General features: G+C 33.7%; 1 protein-coding gene across 5 annotated transcripts in view; it reads left to right on the top strand.

Moving 5' to 3' along the window:
- Positions 1 to 16,243, top strand: part of MKLN1 (muskelin 1) — a 376,139-nt gene that overhangs the window by 246,441 nt on the left and 113,455 nt on the right. For 4 of the 5 annotated variants that reach the window (XM_031012932.3, XM_055392285.2, XM_031012931.3 and 1 more), the window contains one exon: positions 15,337 to 15,406. In XM_031012932.3, coding sequence (XP_030868792.1) covers positions 15,337 to 15,406 — 70 coding nt within the window. Of the gene's footprint in view, positions 1 to 13,646; positions 13,665 to 15,336; positions 15,407 to 16,243 lie in introns of those variants that run through there. The other variant, XM_063708287.1, reaches the window with a different exon arrangement.

Genomic DNA, 16,243 nt, shown 5'->3' on the forward strand with positions numbered 1-16,243 from the left:
CAATGGCTCTCTTTTTTGCTGATGGTTTTCCTTGATCTTATGTTTGCTTTGTCTGATATTAATTAATATAGCTATTCCAGTTTTCTATTTAAAGAATGGTATGTCTTTTTCCATTTCTTTATATTAACCTATTTATATCTTTATGGGGGTTTCTGGTAGACAACGTATTTGGACTTTGTTTTTTTATCTACTCTAACAGCCTGTCTTCTAATTAGTTTCTTTAGACCATTCACATACAAATTGATTGTTGATATAATTGGATTGATATCTACCATATTTGTAACTTTTCTATTTACCGTACTTGTTCTTTGTTTCTTCTCTTCCCCTTTTTCCATCTTCTCTGATTTAAAATGGACATTGTGATTCTGTTTTCTCATCTCTTAGCATATCAGTTACACTTCTTTTTAACTTGTTTTTAGTGGTTCTAGAATTTGTAATATTTATGTGCGTCTAAACTAAGTCCAGCTTTAAATAACAGTGTACTATTTCATGTGCCATGTACCTAATATCAGAGTATTTCCTACTCTTCTCTTGTATCCCTTATAATGTTGTTCTTACTCATTTATCTACATGCCATAATCACTCAATATATTGTTAACATTGTTACTTTGAACAGTTATTTGTTAGATCAGTTTAAGAGTAAAAAATACATGTTTTAATTTTATCTTCATTTAATCCTTCTCTGACCTTCTTTCTTTATGTAGATCAATGTTGTAACCTATATAGCTGTTCTTGCTGAAGAACTGCTTTTAACATTTCTGCAAGGCATGTCTACTGGTAACAAATTCCCTTAGTTTTTGTTTTAGGAAGTATTTATTTCTCCTTCACTTTTAAAGGATAATTTCACTGGATATAGATGTCTAGGTTAGTGTTTTTGTTTTTATTTTTTTCCCAGACACTTCAAGTATTTCGTTCCACTCTTTTCTTGCTTGCATAGTTTCTGATGAGAAATCCAATGTAATTCTTCTCCTTGTTTCTCTATAAATGAGGAGTTTTTTTTCCCTTGTCTTTGGTTTTCTGCAGTTTGAATATGATACTCCAACTTATAAATTTTTTTGATATTTCCTGCTCGGTTTTCTCTGAGCTTCCTGCTGGGTTTTCTCTGGTCAGTGGTTTGGTGCCTATCATTAATTTTGGAAAATTCCAGCCATTATTACTTCAAATATTTCTTCTGCTCCTTTCTTTCCCTTCTCGTATTGCAGTTATGCATCTGTTATAGCTTTTTTATTTAAAAAAATAGTTTTTGGATATTCTGTTTCTTTTTTTTCTTTATTTTCTTTTTTCAGTTTGGGAACTTTCAGCTGTCATATCTTTAAGCTCACTGATTCTTTCCATGGTACATTACCCATCTATCTTGCATGTTGTCTCCGTTTTCCATTAGTGGCCTTAAAATGTTAATTGTAGTTATTTTACATTCACTATCTGCTCATATCAAAATCTAGATCATATCTGAGTCTGGCTTGCTTTGTCTTTTCACACTGTTTTTTCTTGCCTTATTTAGCATGCATTCCAGTTTTTTGTTTCTTTTTTCTGGCTTTTTTTTTTTTTTTTTTTTGGTTCCCTTCAATCCAGTCCTTTAACACTTAAATCTCTCTGAGGAAGTTAACTAAGAACTTTTTCTAACTTTCTTTCCTCACTCTCCCAACATCTGATCTTAAGTGATGATCTTTTCCTTTCATTTTATACTTGTGAGGCAGTCAGTAAGTATATTCCAAATTCCACTTATTCTCCATTCTTCTCTCATTTTTTTTTGGTTAGCTCTATCTTTTCTACATTGTTGCACCACACATTTATATTCTGTTATGTATGACATTCTTATCTTCATGGTTAGTTTTAGTTCAGTGGTTAAATATTTTTATTTCATGTAACCAGATTTTATGCTGAAGCTTCTCAAATCATTTCTTCAGTATGTATAGTTTATTCATTAGTAGGTTTCTCAGAAAGAATGGCTCAAGGAACGCTTTGTTAACTATGCCTTTAAACTTGAAAGATAGTTTCAAGTTGAAAGATACAGTCCTAGGCTCACATTTTTTGTACTTGATTTTCTTAAAATTTTTTATTTTATTTTGAGTATAAAATACCTGTTTATTGTATTTGGGTATGAAATACAGTCACGTGTTGCTTAACGACTGGGATGTGTTCTGAGAAGTGTCTCTTTAGGTGGTTTCGTCATTAGCGAACTGTGGAGTGTACTTACACAAACCTAAATAGTATAGTGTACTCCATTATATAGCTCTATTATAATCTCATGGGGCCAGCATCTTAACATGTGGTCTGTTATTGACAGAAACATAATGCGGTTCATGACTGTTGTAGCTGTTGTAAGGTTTTTTTGACAATAAACTTTTCTTAATTTTATGAGTGACTTGATATTTCTATCTGGAAGCTCAAGGAAGTTTTTAAAAAAAGTCTTCAAAGTCTGCATAGTTTGTACTAGGAATATTGAGTTGAATTTCCCTAGCATACTGTGTATTCTTTGAGTGTGTAGATTCAACTTTTATTTTAGAAAGATTTGCTTGAAGCACAGTTTGAAGTATCTGTCTAGTTCCAATTATATATTTTTTTGTCTAGTCCAATTATGTTACGTTATAGACAGTTGCTGTCTTTTGTATCTGTTTCATTATTTTCATTCACTTTCCAACCTCTTTTCCCTTACTGGGCTATTTTAGCGGTGTCTTTTTTGGGAGGAATTTGTAAAATTTAGTCTGTGTTTTTGAAAGATACTCTAGACAGATATTTCAAACTGTGTATTTTTTGGGGGAGGATTTTTAAAAATTTAGTCCTTGTTTCTGAAAAAAAACTCTTCTCCCTTATATGTAAGTCTTATCAGCTCTTCCTGTCATTCTGGCCATACTATTTTTGAGCTGTTTTAATTTTGAATTATTGCTTCTTAATAAAAGTAATGATAATAAAAATATAAACTATTTTCTTAATTTCATTTAGGTCATTTTGAAATAATTAACAATTTTCATCTTCGTGGCCACATTTTTCTCAAGTATTTTTATCTATTACAACATCTTAGAGTGGATTTTTATTTTATTTTCTATTGTTTAAACAAGTTGGTTTTCCTGTAGTTTTAGAAGGAAGAACTTCTGTAGGAGGAGGGGATAGACCAGTGCAGTTTTTGAGCTGTGTGGCTCCAGGTCACATTTGTGAATTTTTTTTTTAATTGCACTTTTGAGATGTAGTAAAGCTTTTCGCCTTTATGTTTTCCAGGTATTTTGCTTTCTGAATAGACCCCTTTAAATGTATTTTACTGTTGTGGTACTTTCTGAGATCTGTGTCACTTGGACCTCCTGCCCACCTAGAATATGAATCTTATCTCTCCTGGAGGGGTTCTCATTCTTTTTGCTTTGCTTAGGTCTATTTCTGTTTCTTGCAGTTTCTCCAGAATGGGTCTCTGTTTTCATGAAAGTAAGAGAGTATTTGTTGGTGGGATACTTCTACAGTCCTCTTAGAGTGTAGAATCTGCCTCTCTCAGTTTTCTAGTTATCTCTGCATTTACCTATATCTTGGAGCCTGAGAAGGATGTGTTATCTAACTTTACTTAGTTCTCAGATTTTCTTTCCCATCACCAGCATTTGAACTTGTTTGTTCCTTTGTGAAGAATAGACTTTTTCTTTGTTTTTACATGAGTGGTTCCTTCTGATTAGCATAATTAAAATATTTTCAGAGAGGTGATTTTTTTCTTTTTTTGTACCATCCCTGGGAAAAAAAAAAACAAAACTGTCCTGCCGTGTCACCACCCCGTTTATTTATTTTGTAGCACTTATCACAGTCTGTAATTATCTTGTTTACAATTCTACTTGTTTATTTTCTGCTGCTTGTCATTTGAATGTTAGCCTCACAACTGGAGATCCTATCTCGTATACCACGGTGTTCCCAGAGCCTATCACATTGTCTAGCATAAGACAAGGACTCAGTAAATATTTGTATAAGTAACTCCAACAAATAGTAAAATCCCCTTCTTACTATGCTCTTGTCTTAAAATTGGGAAATACTTGTGAGTCTAAACCTCTGCAGTATATGTAAGTCTAAGTGATTTGGGAGAAAGCTATCATTTTTATAGTATACTCTTTATAGCTGGAGATATTAAAAATTGATTTAAGAGTTGATCCTTACTGCATTTTGAATTATAGTCTTTTAAGAAAAAAACATGTTTGTTTATTTATTTACATGTACTTATCCTTTCAAAATACAATGTTCTTAGATTTTAAATCAGAAAGCCTTGAAAAATTATCAGCATTCCCCCTTCCCACACATTTGTAGCTCTAATCAAAAACTTTCTAGACTTCCTGTGTGTGCAGATAAAGATATTTCTCGAATATTGGGAGAGAATGCCCCAAGTTTTTACCAGACTGATTAATCTTGGGTATTTAAGTGTGTTCCTTATCAGTATTTCCTAATGTATAAGGATTTTGGTTTTTTTTTTTTTTAAACATTTATTTTAGGTTCAGGGCATACGTGAAGGTTTTTACATAGTTGTGTTATGGGGGTTTGTTGTACAGATCATTTCATCACCCAGGTATTAAGCCTAATACCCAGTAGTGATCTTTTCTCTTTTCTGCTCTTCTCATTCCTCCCACCCTCCACCCTCAAGTAGTCCCGAGTGTCTGTTGTTTGCTTCTTTGTGTTCATAAGTTCTCATGATTTAGCTCCCACTTATAAATGAGAACATACGGTAGTTGTGCTGAGGATAATAGTCTCCAGATGCATCCATGTTCCCACAAAAGAAATGATCTCGTTCTTTTTTATGGTTGCATAGTATTCCATGGTGCATATGTACCACATTTTCTTTATCCAGTCTGTCATTGGTGGACATTTAGGTTGACTCCATGTCTTTACTGTTGTTCGTAGTGCTGCAGTGAACATTTGTGTGCATGTGTCTTTACGGTACTTTACGGTAAAATGATTTCTATTCCTCTGAGTATCTCCCCAGTGATGGGATTGCTGGGTTGAATGGCAGTTCTGCTTTTAGCCATACTGCTTTCCACAATGGTTGAACTAATTTACACTCCCACTAACAGTGTGTTCCCTTTTCTCTGTAACCTTAATCCCAACTGTCATTTTTGACTTTAGTAATAGCCGTTCTGACTGGTGTGAGATGGTGTCTCGTTGTGGTTTTGATTTGCATTTCTCTAATGATCAGTGATACTGAGATTTTTCTCATATGCTTGTTGGTTGTCATGTATGTTTTCTTTCGAAAGTGTCTGTTCATATCCTTTGCCTACTTTTTAATTGGGTTTTCTCTTGTAAATTTAAGTTCCTTATAGATGCTGTATATTAGACCTTTGTCAGATACATAGTTTGCAAATATTTTCTCCCATTCTGTAGGTTGTCTGTTTACTCTGTTGATAGTTTCTTTTGCTGTGCAGAAGCTCTTAAGTTTAATTAGATCCCACTTGGCAATTTTTGTTTTTGTTGCAATTGTTTTTTATTTGTCTTGAAATCTTTGCCTGTTCTTATGTCCAGGGTGGTATTGCCTAGGTTATCTTCCAGCGTTTTTATAGCTTTGGGTTTTACATTTAAGTCTTTAATCTATCTCGAGTTGATTTTTGTGTATGATGTGAGGAAGGGAGTCCAGCCTCGATCTTTTGCATATGGCTAGCCAGTTACCTCAACATCATTTATGGGAAGGGGAGTCTTTTCCCCATTGCTTGTTTTCATCAGCTTTGTTGAAGATCAGATGATCGTAGGTATGTGGCCTTTATTGTATACTTTTTTTGTCTGTCTCTTAAATTTTATGTGTGTTTTTTTTTTATGTTTAAAAAATACTTTGTGATCCCCTTGGCCACAGATAACCATTCTTGTTCTGATACGGTATTACCCCAGCAGAGTGTTCACATGTAATGGAAGCTCTATTATAATGGTTTGATTGATTGTTATTATTGACTTTTGTGTAGGAGCAAGAGTATACATGATACTTCGAATGAAGGGTGTGAAAGCTCTTCATAGAAATGCAGAATGTTAACTTGGCCTTCGTGAGTAGTGTTTCCTAGAATTGTGCAATTCAACTGCCCTGATTACAGCTGAAAGAAATTTGAGACTAAAGAATTAAACCTTTCCCTTTATACTGCAGATAAAATAATTCAAGTCCTGAGAGATTATGTAATGGATTATCTAACCAATTAGTGACCAAGCTCCAAAATCTCAAGATTTCTAGTTGAAGTTGATTTTTTTTCAGATCCATTTTATCATATGATTCAACAAAAAGGCACAGGCTTTAGAAGGATGTTTTTAAACTACCAAAGGAAAAACATCCTTTTATACTTTTTAAAATACTCTGCTTGACTGACTTTTCTTCATATAAAAATTAGAGGTGGCTTTAAAGTATCTAAAACTTCCAATTTAAAGTTGGCGGGGCTTACTGATAAGCATCCTGACCAGCCCTTATCAGAAAAAATGTTAAATGCTCAATTTTTTGCCCAATTGCTGTTGTTATATTTAAGTATTCTTAAGAGTAGTAATTTGGGGCTGGGTTTGGTGGCTCATGCCTGTAATCCCAGCACTTTGGGAGGCCGAGGCGGCAAGATCACTTGAGGTCAGGAGTTCGAGACTAGCCTGGCCAACATGGTGAAACCCCCGTCTCTACTAAAAATACAAAAACTAGCCGGGCATGGTGGCAGGCACCTGTAATCCCAGCTACTCTGGAGGCTGAGGCAGGAGAATTGCATGAACCTGGGAGGTGGATGTTGCAGTGAGCTGAGATCGCACCACTGCACTCCAGCCTGGGCGACAGAGTGAAACTCCATCTCAAAACAAAACAAGAGTAGTAATTTGAAAGGTATATTGCTAAGCAAGCTTAGGGTTTAAGCATATGTAATCAAGAAAGGTTTTTAATTTGCTGACTTGAATTAAAACCTAAAATGTCAAATAAATTATCTTCTCATGGTGAATTGTAATCTTTTGTTACTGACATTTAATTGGTAGTATATACAGATATAGTAGATTTTAAAATATGCAAAAATAAAGACATATAACTTGGGAAAAATTAAAACTGTATCCCATTTTTCAGTTACCCATTTATGTTTCATTATAAATTTTTAAAGTTCTCATAGAAGAATTTAATTACTCATAGTCTTGCTTTTGTAGTCTTTGTATGAGAATCTTAAAATGTTATTCATTTTTATTGCTTTCAGTTTTCATCCAGCATTGGTAAGAATGAAAATGTACATTTTAATATTAAACTAACCTGATGGAAATAGGTAGCCATTTTAGTCTTCAGCCCAACTCTATTTTCAATTCTTCTTAACCAGTTCTCAGTTATTATTTGCATTTTAAATATTTTTAAATGGCAGATATTTAATTTAACTCTAGTTGGCAAATCTTTATTATTTGACTCATATAGTTGATACCGAATTGTGTCTTATAAAATGTATTTTCTATTTTTCTAGATGTTAGTATAAATGAAAGTCATGGGTATCTAGAAGAGTGTTGTGGTCACAATCGCTTTGGTTGCCAGAGCAGTGACTCCTGGCAAGTGGAACTAAAAAGCCAGTTTCTGTTCTTTCTTATTCCCTCTAGTGCATGGTCTCTCAAGATACCCCTCCTTCTGTTCTACATCTGCTTCATTTTTATTATGCTACTGACTGCCTTATTTCTCTTTTATTATTCTTACCTGGTATCTCTGTTCTCTGTTTCATTAGTTCTGTTTACTTATATATTTTTTGTCTTAGAATTTTATTTCTATACTGGCCCATCCCATCTCCTGTCACAGGAGATAGCCAGCCAAGATTAGCAGTCATTGAAATAGTCATAAGTAAAAATCACATGTACAAAGCATATTGCCTATGATTGCTCCTTCAGTAGAGGCTGTGGATGGGGTATTCCGTTTTTAAAAACAAGGGATGTTGAATTGATATCATGATTGACATATGTAGTATAAGAGGTTAACATCTCTCACTTAGTCCTGAAAATTAAAGGAGGATAGGCTATATATACCACTAGTGATGGTAGATTGTATAAGTCTTTGGAAAGTAATACAAGAGGATAATAATGAATATGTTTTATAGAATACTACTATGGCAGTAGGCTCTATTACCACTGCTGAGGGGCTGATGTTAGCAGTCACTACCCTAAACTGGATTCTCCTTTGCCTTGCAGGAGAGTGGAAATGGGTGGAGGGGAGCAACATCATAGGAGGAAGAATTAAAAACAGTCTAGATCTTACTTTATGTTTTGAAATAAGATCCATTATTTAAAAATTTTAAGAGACAACGAGCTTTTATTATTTCTTTGCTGTCTTTTTCTATGTCTTTAAAATGATGGAAAAGTAGAGCCTGATTTGATTTTCTGATGGTGTGTTAGTACGTTCTCACACTGTTATAAAGAACTACCTGAGGCTGGGTGATTTATGAAGAAAAGAAGTTTAACTGACTCACAGGTCTGTAGGCTTGACAGGAAGCATGACTGGGAGGCCTCAGGAAACTTACAGTCATGGCAGAAGGCAAAGGGGAAGCAAACACCTTCTTCTCATGGCAGCAGGAGAGAAGGAGAATGAGTGGGGAAGTGCCACACACTTTTAAAACATCAGATCTTGTGAGAAGTCACTCACTTTGACAAGAACAGCATGGGGGAAATTGGCCCCCCCATGATCCAATCACCTCCCAACAAGTACCTCCTCCAACATTTGGAATTAAAATTCAACATGAGATTTGGGCGGGGACACAGAGTCAAACCATATCAGATTGCAAGTCAGTTTGCTATAAATGCAGGAAGTTTGCTGTCATGTCAACTATTATTTTCAACAATAACTTTTTACTGTTTTGGTAAATAATATATGCTTATATATTATTTTATGTATGAATAATATGACAAATACAAGAAAATAAGTAAAATCTCTTAATGGTATTTATGCCTCATTTTGGGCTACCATTTGTACTTACTTTATATAATTTGATGTAAATTGGATCATATACCTGCTTATCTGTATAATCACACACACACACATATCTATATATAACAGGTTTTTAAAATAAGAATAGAATCATACATGCTTCTTTGTATCTTGCATAGTAGAAATCCCTTTAAGTGTTTTATAATGATAGTATAAAGTTCCATGATGTATGTTCTATAATTTATTTGATCATTTCCTTGCTACTTCAAAAAATGCGGCATCAAACATCTCTATCATATGTCCTTACGTACTGGAGATTTTATTTCTGTGGGATGGATTTTGAAATGAGAGTTCTAGGTGAAAGAATATGTACATTTTAGATTTTAATAAATTTTACATGTTTACTTTCCATAAAGGCTAGGATAATGCACATGTTCATCTTTTCTCCCTAATTTTATGATAATTAGGAATTAATTTCATCAATTTGATGGGTAAAAAGGGATATCTTACTATTTTAATTTCTTTTTCCATGACACAGACAATACACAGGGATTTTGAGAAATTTTTTTTGGTCATAGTTTATTGGCTGTTTGAATGACTCTTCAGTGATTTGCATTCTGCTCATTTTCAGTTCTGTTCATCTTATTCTTATCAAGTGTAACAACATTTTGCATACTCTAGATATGAATTCTTTATTAGTCATATGAGTTGCAGAGATTTTTGTCCAAACTATTGCTTGTCTCCTGTTTTTCTTCATGGCACTTTTTATAACAAAAAATTTGAAAGTTTTAATATAATCAAATAGTTACTTTTTGTTTTACAGATTATGTGTTTCTTGGCAAAAAGATACATATTGGCCCCTACATTTTTCCCCTAGGGTTTTTATGTATATGTGTATGTTTAAATCTTTAATTGAGATTACTTTTTGTTGTTGTTGTTGAGACAGAGTTTTGGTCTTGCTGCCCAAGCTGGAGTGCGATTGTGTGATCTCGGCTCACTGCAACCTCTGCCTCCCGGGTTCAAGCAATTCTCCTGCCTCAGCCTCCCAAGTAGCTGGGATTACGGGCGCATGCCACCATGCCTGGCTAATTTTTTGTATTTTTAGTAGAAACGGGGTTTCACCATGTTAGCCAGGCTGGTCTCAAACTCCTGACCTCAGGTGATCCGCCTGCTTCGGCCTTCCAAAGTGTTGGGATTACAGGCGTGAGCCACGGCGCCCAGCCATGAGATTACTTTTGTATGATATTAGACAGGAGTTAACTTTCTTCTGATGGATATTCAGTTGTGCATCATTTAATAAATGAATTATCATTTCCTGCTGAATTAAAATATCACCTTTATCTGATACTAAATTTCCATCTACACTGGACTCAGTTTCTGGGTTTGTATTTCCCTGAGCTATTGTTTTTTTCCTATTCCAGTCCTTCCTGTTTTTAATTATGGCGGATTTAAAGTGTTTTTTTTTTAAAGGAATCTTTTTTAAAGTCTTTAATTCTTACTTTTAAAAAGTGTTTTAAAAGTGATAAGATGATTTCCTGTCACTATTCTTTTTTTTTTTTAGTAAGTTTTCTTAGCCCTTTTTGTATGTTTATTTTTTCCATACAAACTTTTTACATTGTATACTCCTTGGGTAAAATTTCGCATACCTCAAATAGTTGGCAGTCAGCAATGCTTGTCTTACGGGTTTTGGTATACCACTTCATGTGTTAGGTTTCTGTGGGTCACCAGGAGACACCCCTCAGCAGTTAGATGGCTTCAACTGACAGGGCAAGTTCTTCTCTCCTTTAGGGAAGGTTTCTTCTCTTGAAGGTCTTAGTGGGGTAGGGAGATAGCAGATTGTCACAACAATACTTATGCAGTTGATGCCTGACTCTTAGGGAGAGAAGCATTCAAGGAATTTATGGTTCTTCTGCTAGGGCCAAGCTTTTATAAGATTCTTAAAGATCTGAGCCTGGCCTCTGTAACCTGGTGGGCTCAGGAGAGGTACTTAGTTGGCTTAGTGCTGGGACTGGAGATCAGCAGGAATATCTTCAAGCTTCTATCTTTCCAAACCCCCTAGGCTAACCTCACTCCGTTTCTGGTCTGTATTTTATTTCTTTTTAATTTTCCTTTCAATTTAGTATGAGCTTTAAGTTACAGGTAATCAGTGGGATTAATGTACTGTATCCTTTGGTGGGTCTACTTTAATTTTTTTCTTTTTTGCGTTATTTATTTGTTCATATCATTATCAGATATTTATTAAGTACTTTGTGTATGGCAACATTTAGGCCTATGAAGATGTATCACCCAGTCCTTGTCTTCTGAGCAGCATTTTGCAAAATTTTTCTTTTCTTTCTTCTTAAAATACTGTCTTCACTTAGTATTTACACTTTCTAGGTTTTCATTTTCTTTATCTTTGGCATTCTTTGGTTTCTTTTGCTTGATTCTTTTCTTTTGGACCTCCTAAATGATGGACTCCCAGAGCATAATCAATCCTTAAGCTTTTCTTCTGAACTCTATTTCATTCCCTAAGTCATCTCACTTAATGTTGCGAATTTAAATAGCATTGATACATTGACATCTCTGAAGAGTATATTTTATTCAGCACTGGTATTTTCCTTGAATTTCAGCCCCAGATAGCCAATTGCCATATCTAATAGGCATGTGAAAATTCACAAGACCAAAACATATTGCAACTGTTTGGCCCCCTTGATTTTGCATTTAGTGGTCCATCTGCTCATTTTTCAGGTTATGACACGGCTCTCTTCCTCATGTTATTGAGGCCTGTTTCTCCTTTACTTTTCTTCATAGTAACATTATTCTTTACCACTACTTACCAGTACTTTACATTATACTTGACATATATAACATATATATATACACTTAATTTTCCAGATGCTGAGAGCTGTTAATCTCCTATTTTTAGAATCAATTTCTTCTCATATTTACTGTGGTTTTTGCTTTATTTGATTCATTACAACTGACAAATTATGTTACCATCGAATTTCTTTTTTAGAGACAGGGTCTCTCCCTGTTGCCTTCTTGATTTTCTTTCTCAAATAATTTAGAAGGTATGTGGTACGTTTTTATTTCTATCTTTGTTTAATTTTAAACTTTAAATAGTATTAATTTTTTTTTCTTTTTTTCAACTTCAGAAACATTATTCTTTCCTAGGAACTGTGAAAGATGAAGGAACTACCTCACTTCCATGACATCTAACATTCCCCTCCCCATATTTATTATACTTCATGATTTTTGTGGTTCCAGTGTATCATAGTTATAATGTATTAGGTTTTTCTTCATGCTTTATAACATGTATATCAGTGTGATTTTTAAAAATTCTAGTTCTTTAGCTTTTAATTGTCCTGTAGTCTTTTCAAACTCAGTTCATATCTTCAGTCTTCTGTGTTTTCTAATTCATTTTTGGGAAAAAGCTTTTTTTGTGATATGAAAGGAATTTGTGTTAATTTTAGAAAATTTGAAAAAACACAAAAAAGCACAAAGAAAAAAATCACTTGTAATCTCCCTTTGAGAATTATATTAATAACTTAGTATACGTTCTTTGTCTTTTCTCCCTGTGTATGAATGTTATTACTTTGCAACACTTGATTCTTTACATACACAGTTAACTACTTTTCCCCTTCACTTACTATGTATTGAACATTTTCCTATGACATTAAAGTCAAGCTGTAGAATACATAATAATTTACATGGTATTCTGTACAGACATGTTATAATTTAATCCTCCATTGTTAGTTTATTTACAGCTTGCTCTTCTAAAGTGTGCTTTGATGAATGTGGATTAGTTATATCCCCTAGGTTTTTTTTTTTTTTTTTTTTTTTAGATGAAGTTCTAAGAAGTGAAAGAATTCTGAGGCTTTAGCATATGGTGATTAAGAGCATGGACTTTGTAGACTGACTGCCTTGGGTTCAAATCCTTACTTAGCTGTATACGTTTAGGCAATTAATCTTTTCTTTTTCTTTTTCTTTCTTTTCTTTCTTTGCTCCCTTCCCTCCCTTCTTTCTTTTCTTTTTTCTTTTACCTTTTTCCTGCAGTATGTTTCAATTTCTTAAATTTGTATACTTCCAAGATAATGGTTTATACATAGAAAACATTTAGAAGAGTGTCTGGGACTCAAACACAGTCATTGTCATGGTTGTCATCATTTTTATTTAAAGGATGTACATATTTGAAATATTTTTGCTATCGATTAAATTTTTCTCCTGAAAAGTTACATTAATTTGCATTCCTATCAGCAAAATATAAGAGTAACATTTTACCAGCCCTGGCCAACAACTGCTGTTATAATTGTAAAATGTAGTTATTTTTGAGGGTGTGGGACTAATTTTATAGGGACAATATATATGTTTATCTTAATCTCCAATTTTTGAATATTGATTTTGGATTTTTTTTGTCTGTTTTCATATGGGGTATTTATATTTAAGTGCTCTTTAAATATTCAAATTTTAATTAGCCCAATGTATTTTATTTGCCTTTATTTTTTCTAGTTGGCTGTTTGCCTGTTAATTTGATTTTTAGTTGTTTTATGTGTTTATGTTTTGCCTTTGTGGAACATGTGTGTAAAGGCAGTTCTTTTCCATACACTGTGCTTTTTAAAAAAATTCATTAATCTATTTTTGATAATAAGTCTCTTTATTTGTGATGGTATAAATAAGTCTATAATTATTAAGTACCTTCTCTTTGCCAGTATAGATCTAACTTTTAAAAATAAAATTTTTATTGCAGAATAATTTTAGGTTTATGGAAAAGTTGCAAAGATGGCATAGTTACTATATATGTTCTTTACGCAGTTTTCCCTTGTTGCTGACATCCTGCATTATTACCATGGTACGTTTGTCACAACTAAGATGTCAACATTGGTACACTACTATTAACTAAATGCCACATTTTATTTGGATTTCACTAGTTTTCCCACAAGTATTCTTTCTCTGATCCAAGATCCCACATTACATTTAGTTGTCATGTTCGTTACTCTCCTCTGGTCTGTGAGTTTCTCAGTCTTTCCTTGTTTTTTATTATATTGAGAGTTTGGAGGAGTACTATTCATTTGTTTCATTGGCCTTTCCTGTGATGTTTTCCTGCTGGTTAGGCTGGGGTTATTTGTATCAATATGGACTCACGGGTATTTTACCACTTAAATTTTTTTAGCATTGGCCTGTCATTCTCTGTGACCCTTTGACATGATCCATACTGCTCCCTTCCTCTGCCTTTTTTAAAAAACGCTTTTTTTCTTGTGTAAGATGCTCTAGGTTAATCTTCTGTATTCCCTTACCTGGCTCTGGAATCAGCCATTTCTCCAGCTACTCCTGTTTTCTTTTATTGGAGAGTGGTATGTGGAAACATACCTTTGTGGAAATATCGGGGTGCGGTGCTGGGTGTGTTTTTGGGTACTGGTGTGTCACTGCTTCTGGTCCCCCTCAGTGGACAGAATTAGAAAATACTGTTTGTGCACACACACCCCTATAATTATTTATATTATATTATGGTAAACACAAGTTTGCACTGATGTCACTGATTCTAATCCAGTACCACAGGGTTCCTTCTGCCCTCCCTCCCCTTGCTTAACTGTAACATCCCCCTACAAAAGTGAGAAACCTGGCTGCCACATTTACCAGCCATTTACTTATTTGTTCAACCCCAGTATGTATGTAACATAGGAATTAACCCATATTCCTTGTGAAAAACAACTTTACCAAATCAAGCAGTGTTTATGTATAGCTCTGCTTGCCTTTAGCCTTACAGTTTCCAGTGAAAAAGCCGTCTTCTAAAGTTACTTATATCAGTTCCTTTTCCACTCACAGTTCTGCTTTTGATGGTATGCTTAAAAGTGCATCTTACTCCAAAGATGGACTTTATATATGTATAAAAAATATATATATTCTATACGATGCATGTGTGATATATGTAATATATAATGTAACAATATGATTGCATGCAATATAATGCATGCTACATATAATATGTATATATGGTATTTTATTTTTAGGTATTTTATTGCTTTATTTTTACCTTGAAGTCTTTTTTTTTTTTAAAGACAGAGTCTTGCTATGTTGCCCAAGCTGGAGTTGCGATTCACAGACATGATCCGTCATGGCACACTGTCGCCTTGAATTCCGGGCCTCAAGTCTTCCTCCAAGTAGCTGAGGTTACAGATGTGTGCCACTGCACCCAGCTATTTTTACCTTAAATTCTTAAATATGTATGTCTAAGGTTCATTTTGTCACTTAGTGTAAAGTATTAATATAACTTTTTATTTTAAACAAAAGTGCCTTATGAAAAGTCTTGATTTTTCTCTGTTGTTGAAAATACCACCTTTGTCATATTTTAAAATCTTACATCTACTAGAAGCTTTCTGTGCTTTTCTTACTCTGTTTTGTTTTCTATTCTTATTCAAGTTCCAAATATTACATAACTTTATGATAATTTCAGCATCTGGTAGATTATTCCTGTTTTTGCCTATTCATGTTCTCTTAATTTTTTAATACTTTCTTTATTCCAGGAACATTTTAGTGGACAAACCAAACGACCAATCTTCAAGATGGTCTTCAGAGAGCAACTATCCTCCCCAGGTAAGATTACATGTATCCCTTAATGCTGTTTAGAAGTCACCATTTAAATAAACACTCAATTGATACTAGTTATCTGGAATCTACTAATAGTTTATTCTCTTTTTGAGATTGTGAGGTAAATTTTTATTCTCTCTATTTTTGCTTGTTTATTAAATTTTGGAAGAATTTTTATCCCATAGGCAAATGCAGTGTGAGATTTGATGAAACATGGACTTTTACTTCTGTCTACCAGAACAGTTACGCCCAAGTTATTCTGTAAATGTTTAAGGAAATGTTAGTAAATTGAACTCTGACTCAATGACTATCTTATGGGGAAAATAAACTTAAATAGTTTATTTTATTATAATATTATTATACTTAATATTAAAATAATATTTAAATGGCATCAGGACCATGTGCTAAATTTCTTTTCCCTGGCAAGTAGTGTCTGGGGTTGACTGAATTTAAAATCAGTCTTTCAGTTATATGCGTTCAGCATTAATATTTATAATGTATTAGGCACACGTATGTCCATATCCTTGAAGAAATTAATGCTCTGCTAGGTAAAGCAAATGGGTAAATAATACTTACTTTATTTTTTAATTGTAGTATAATTCATGGAAATATATATATATATATATGTATGTATGTATTTTTTTTTCTCTTTGCCTACCTATTTGGATCCCCTGGTGTTTACATGTTTTATTGCAGAAGACATGTCTAAAGAATATATATTTATAATTTTTGGGAGCCGCAGTGGCTCAGGTCTGTTGTCCTGGTGCATAAGGAGGCAAGGCTAGGCGTTCGAGGCTAGCCTGGGCAACACAGAAACCTTTGATCTATGTTAAAAAAAAAAAA

This window comes from Gorilla gorilla, chromosome 6 (assembly GCF_029281585.2).
Source record: "Gorilla gorilla gorilla isolate KB3781 chromosome 6, NHGRI_mGorGor1-v2.1_pri, whole genome shotgun sequence".
Lineage (NCBI taxonomy): Eukaryota > Metazoa > Chordata > Mammalia > Primates > Hominidae > Gorilla > Gorilla gorilla.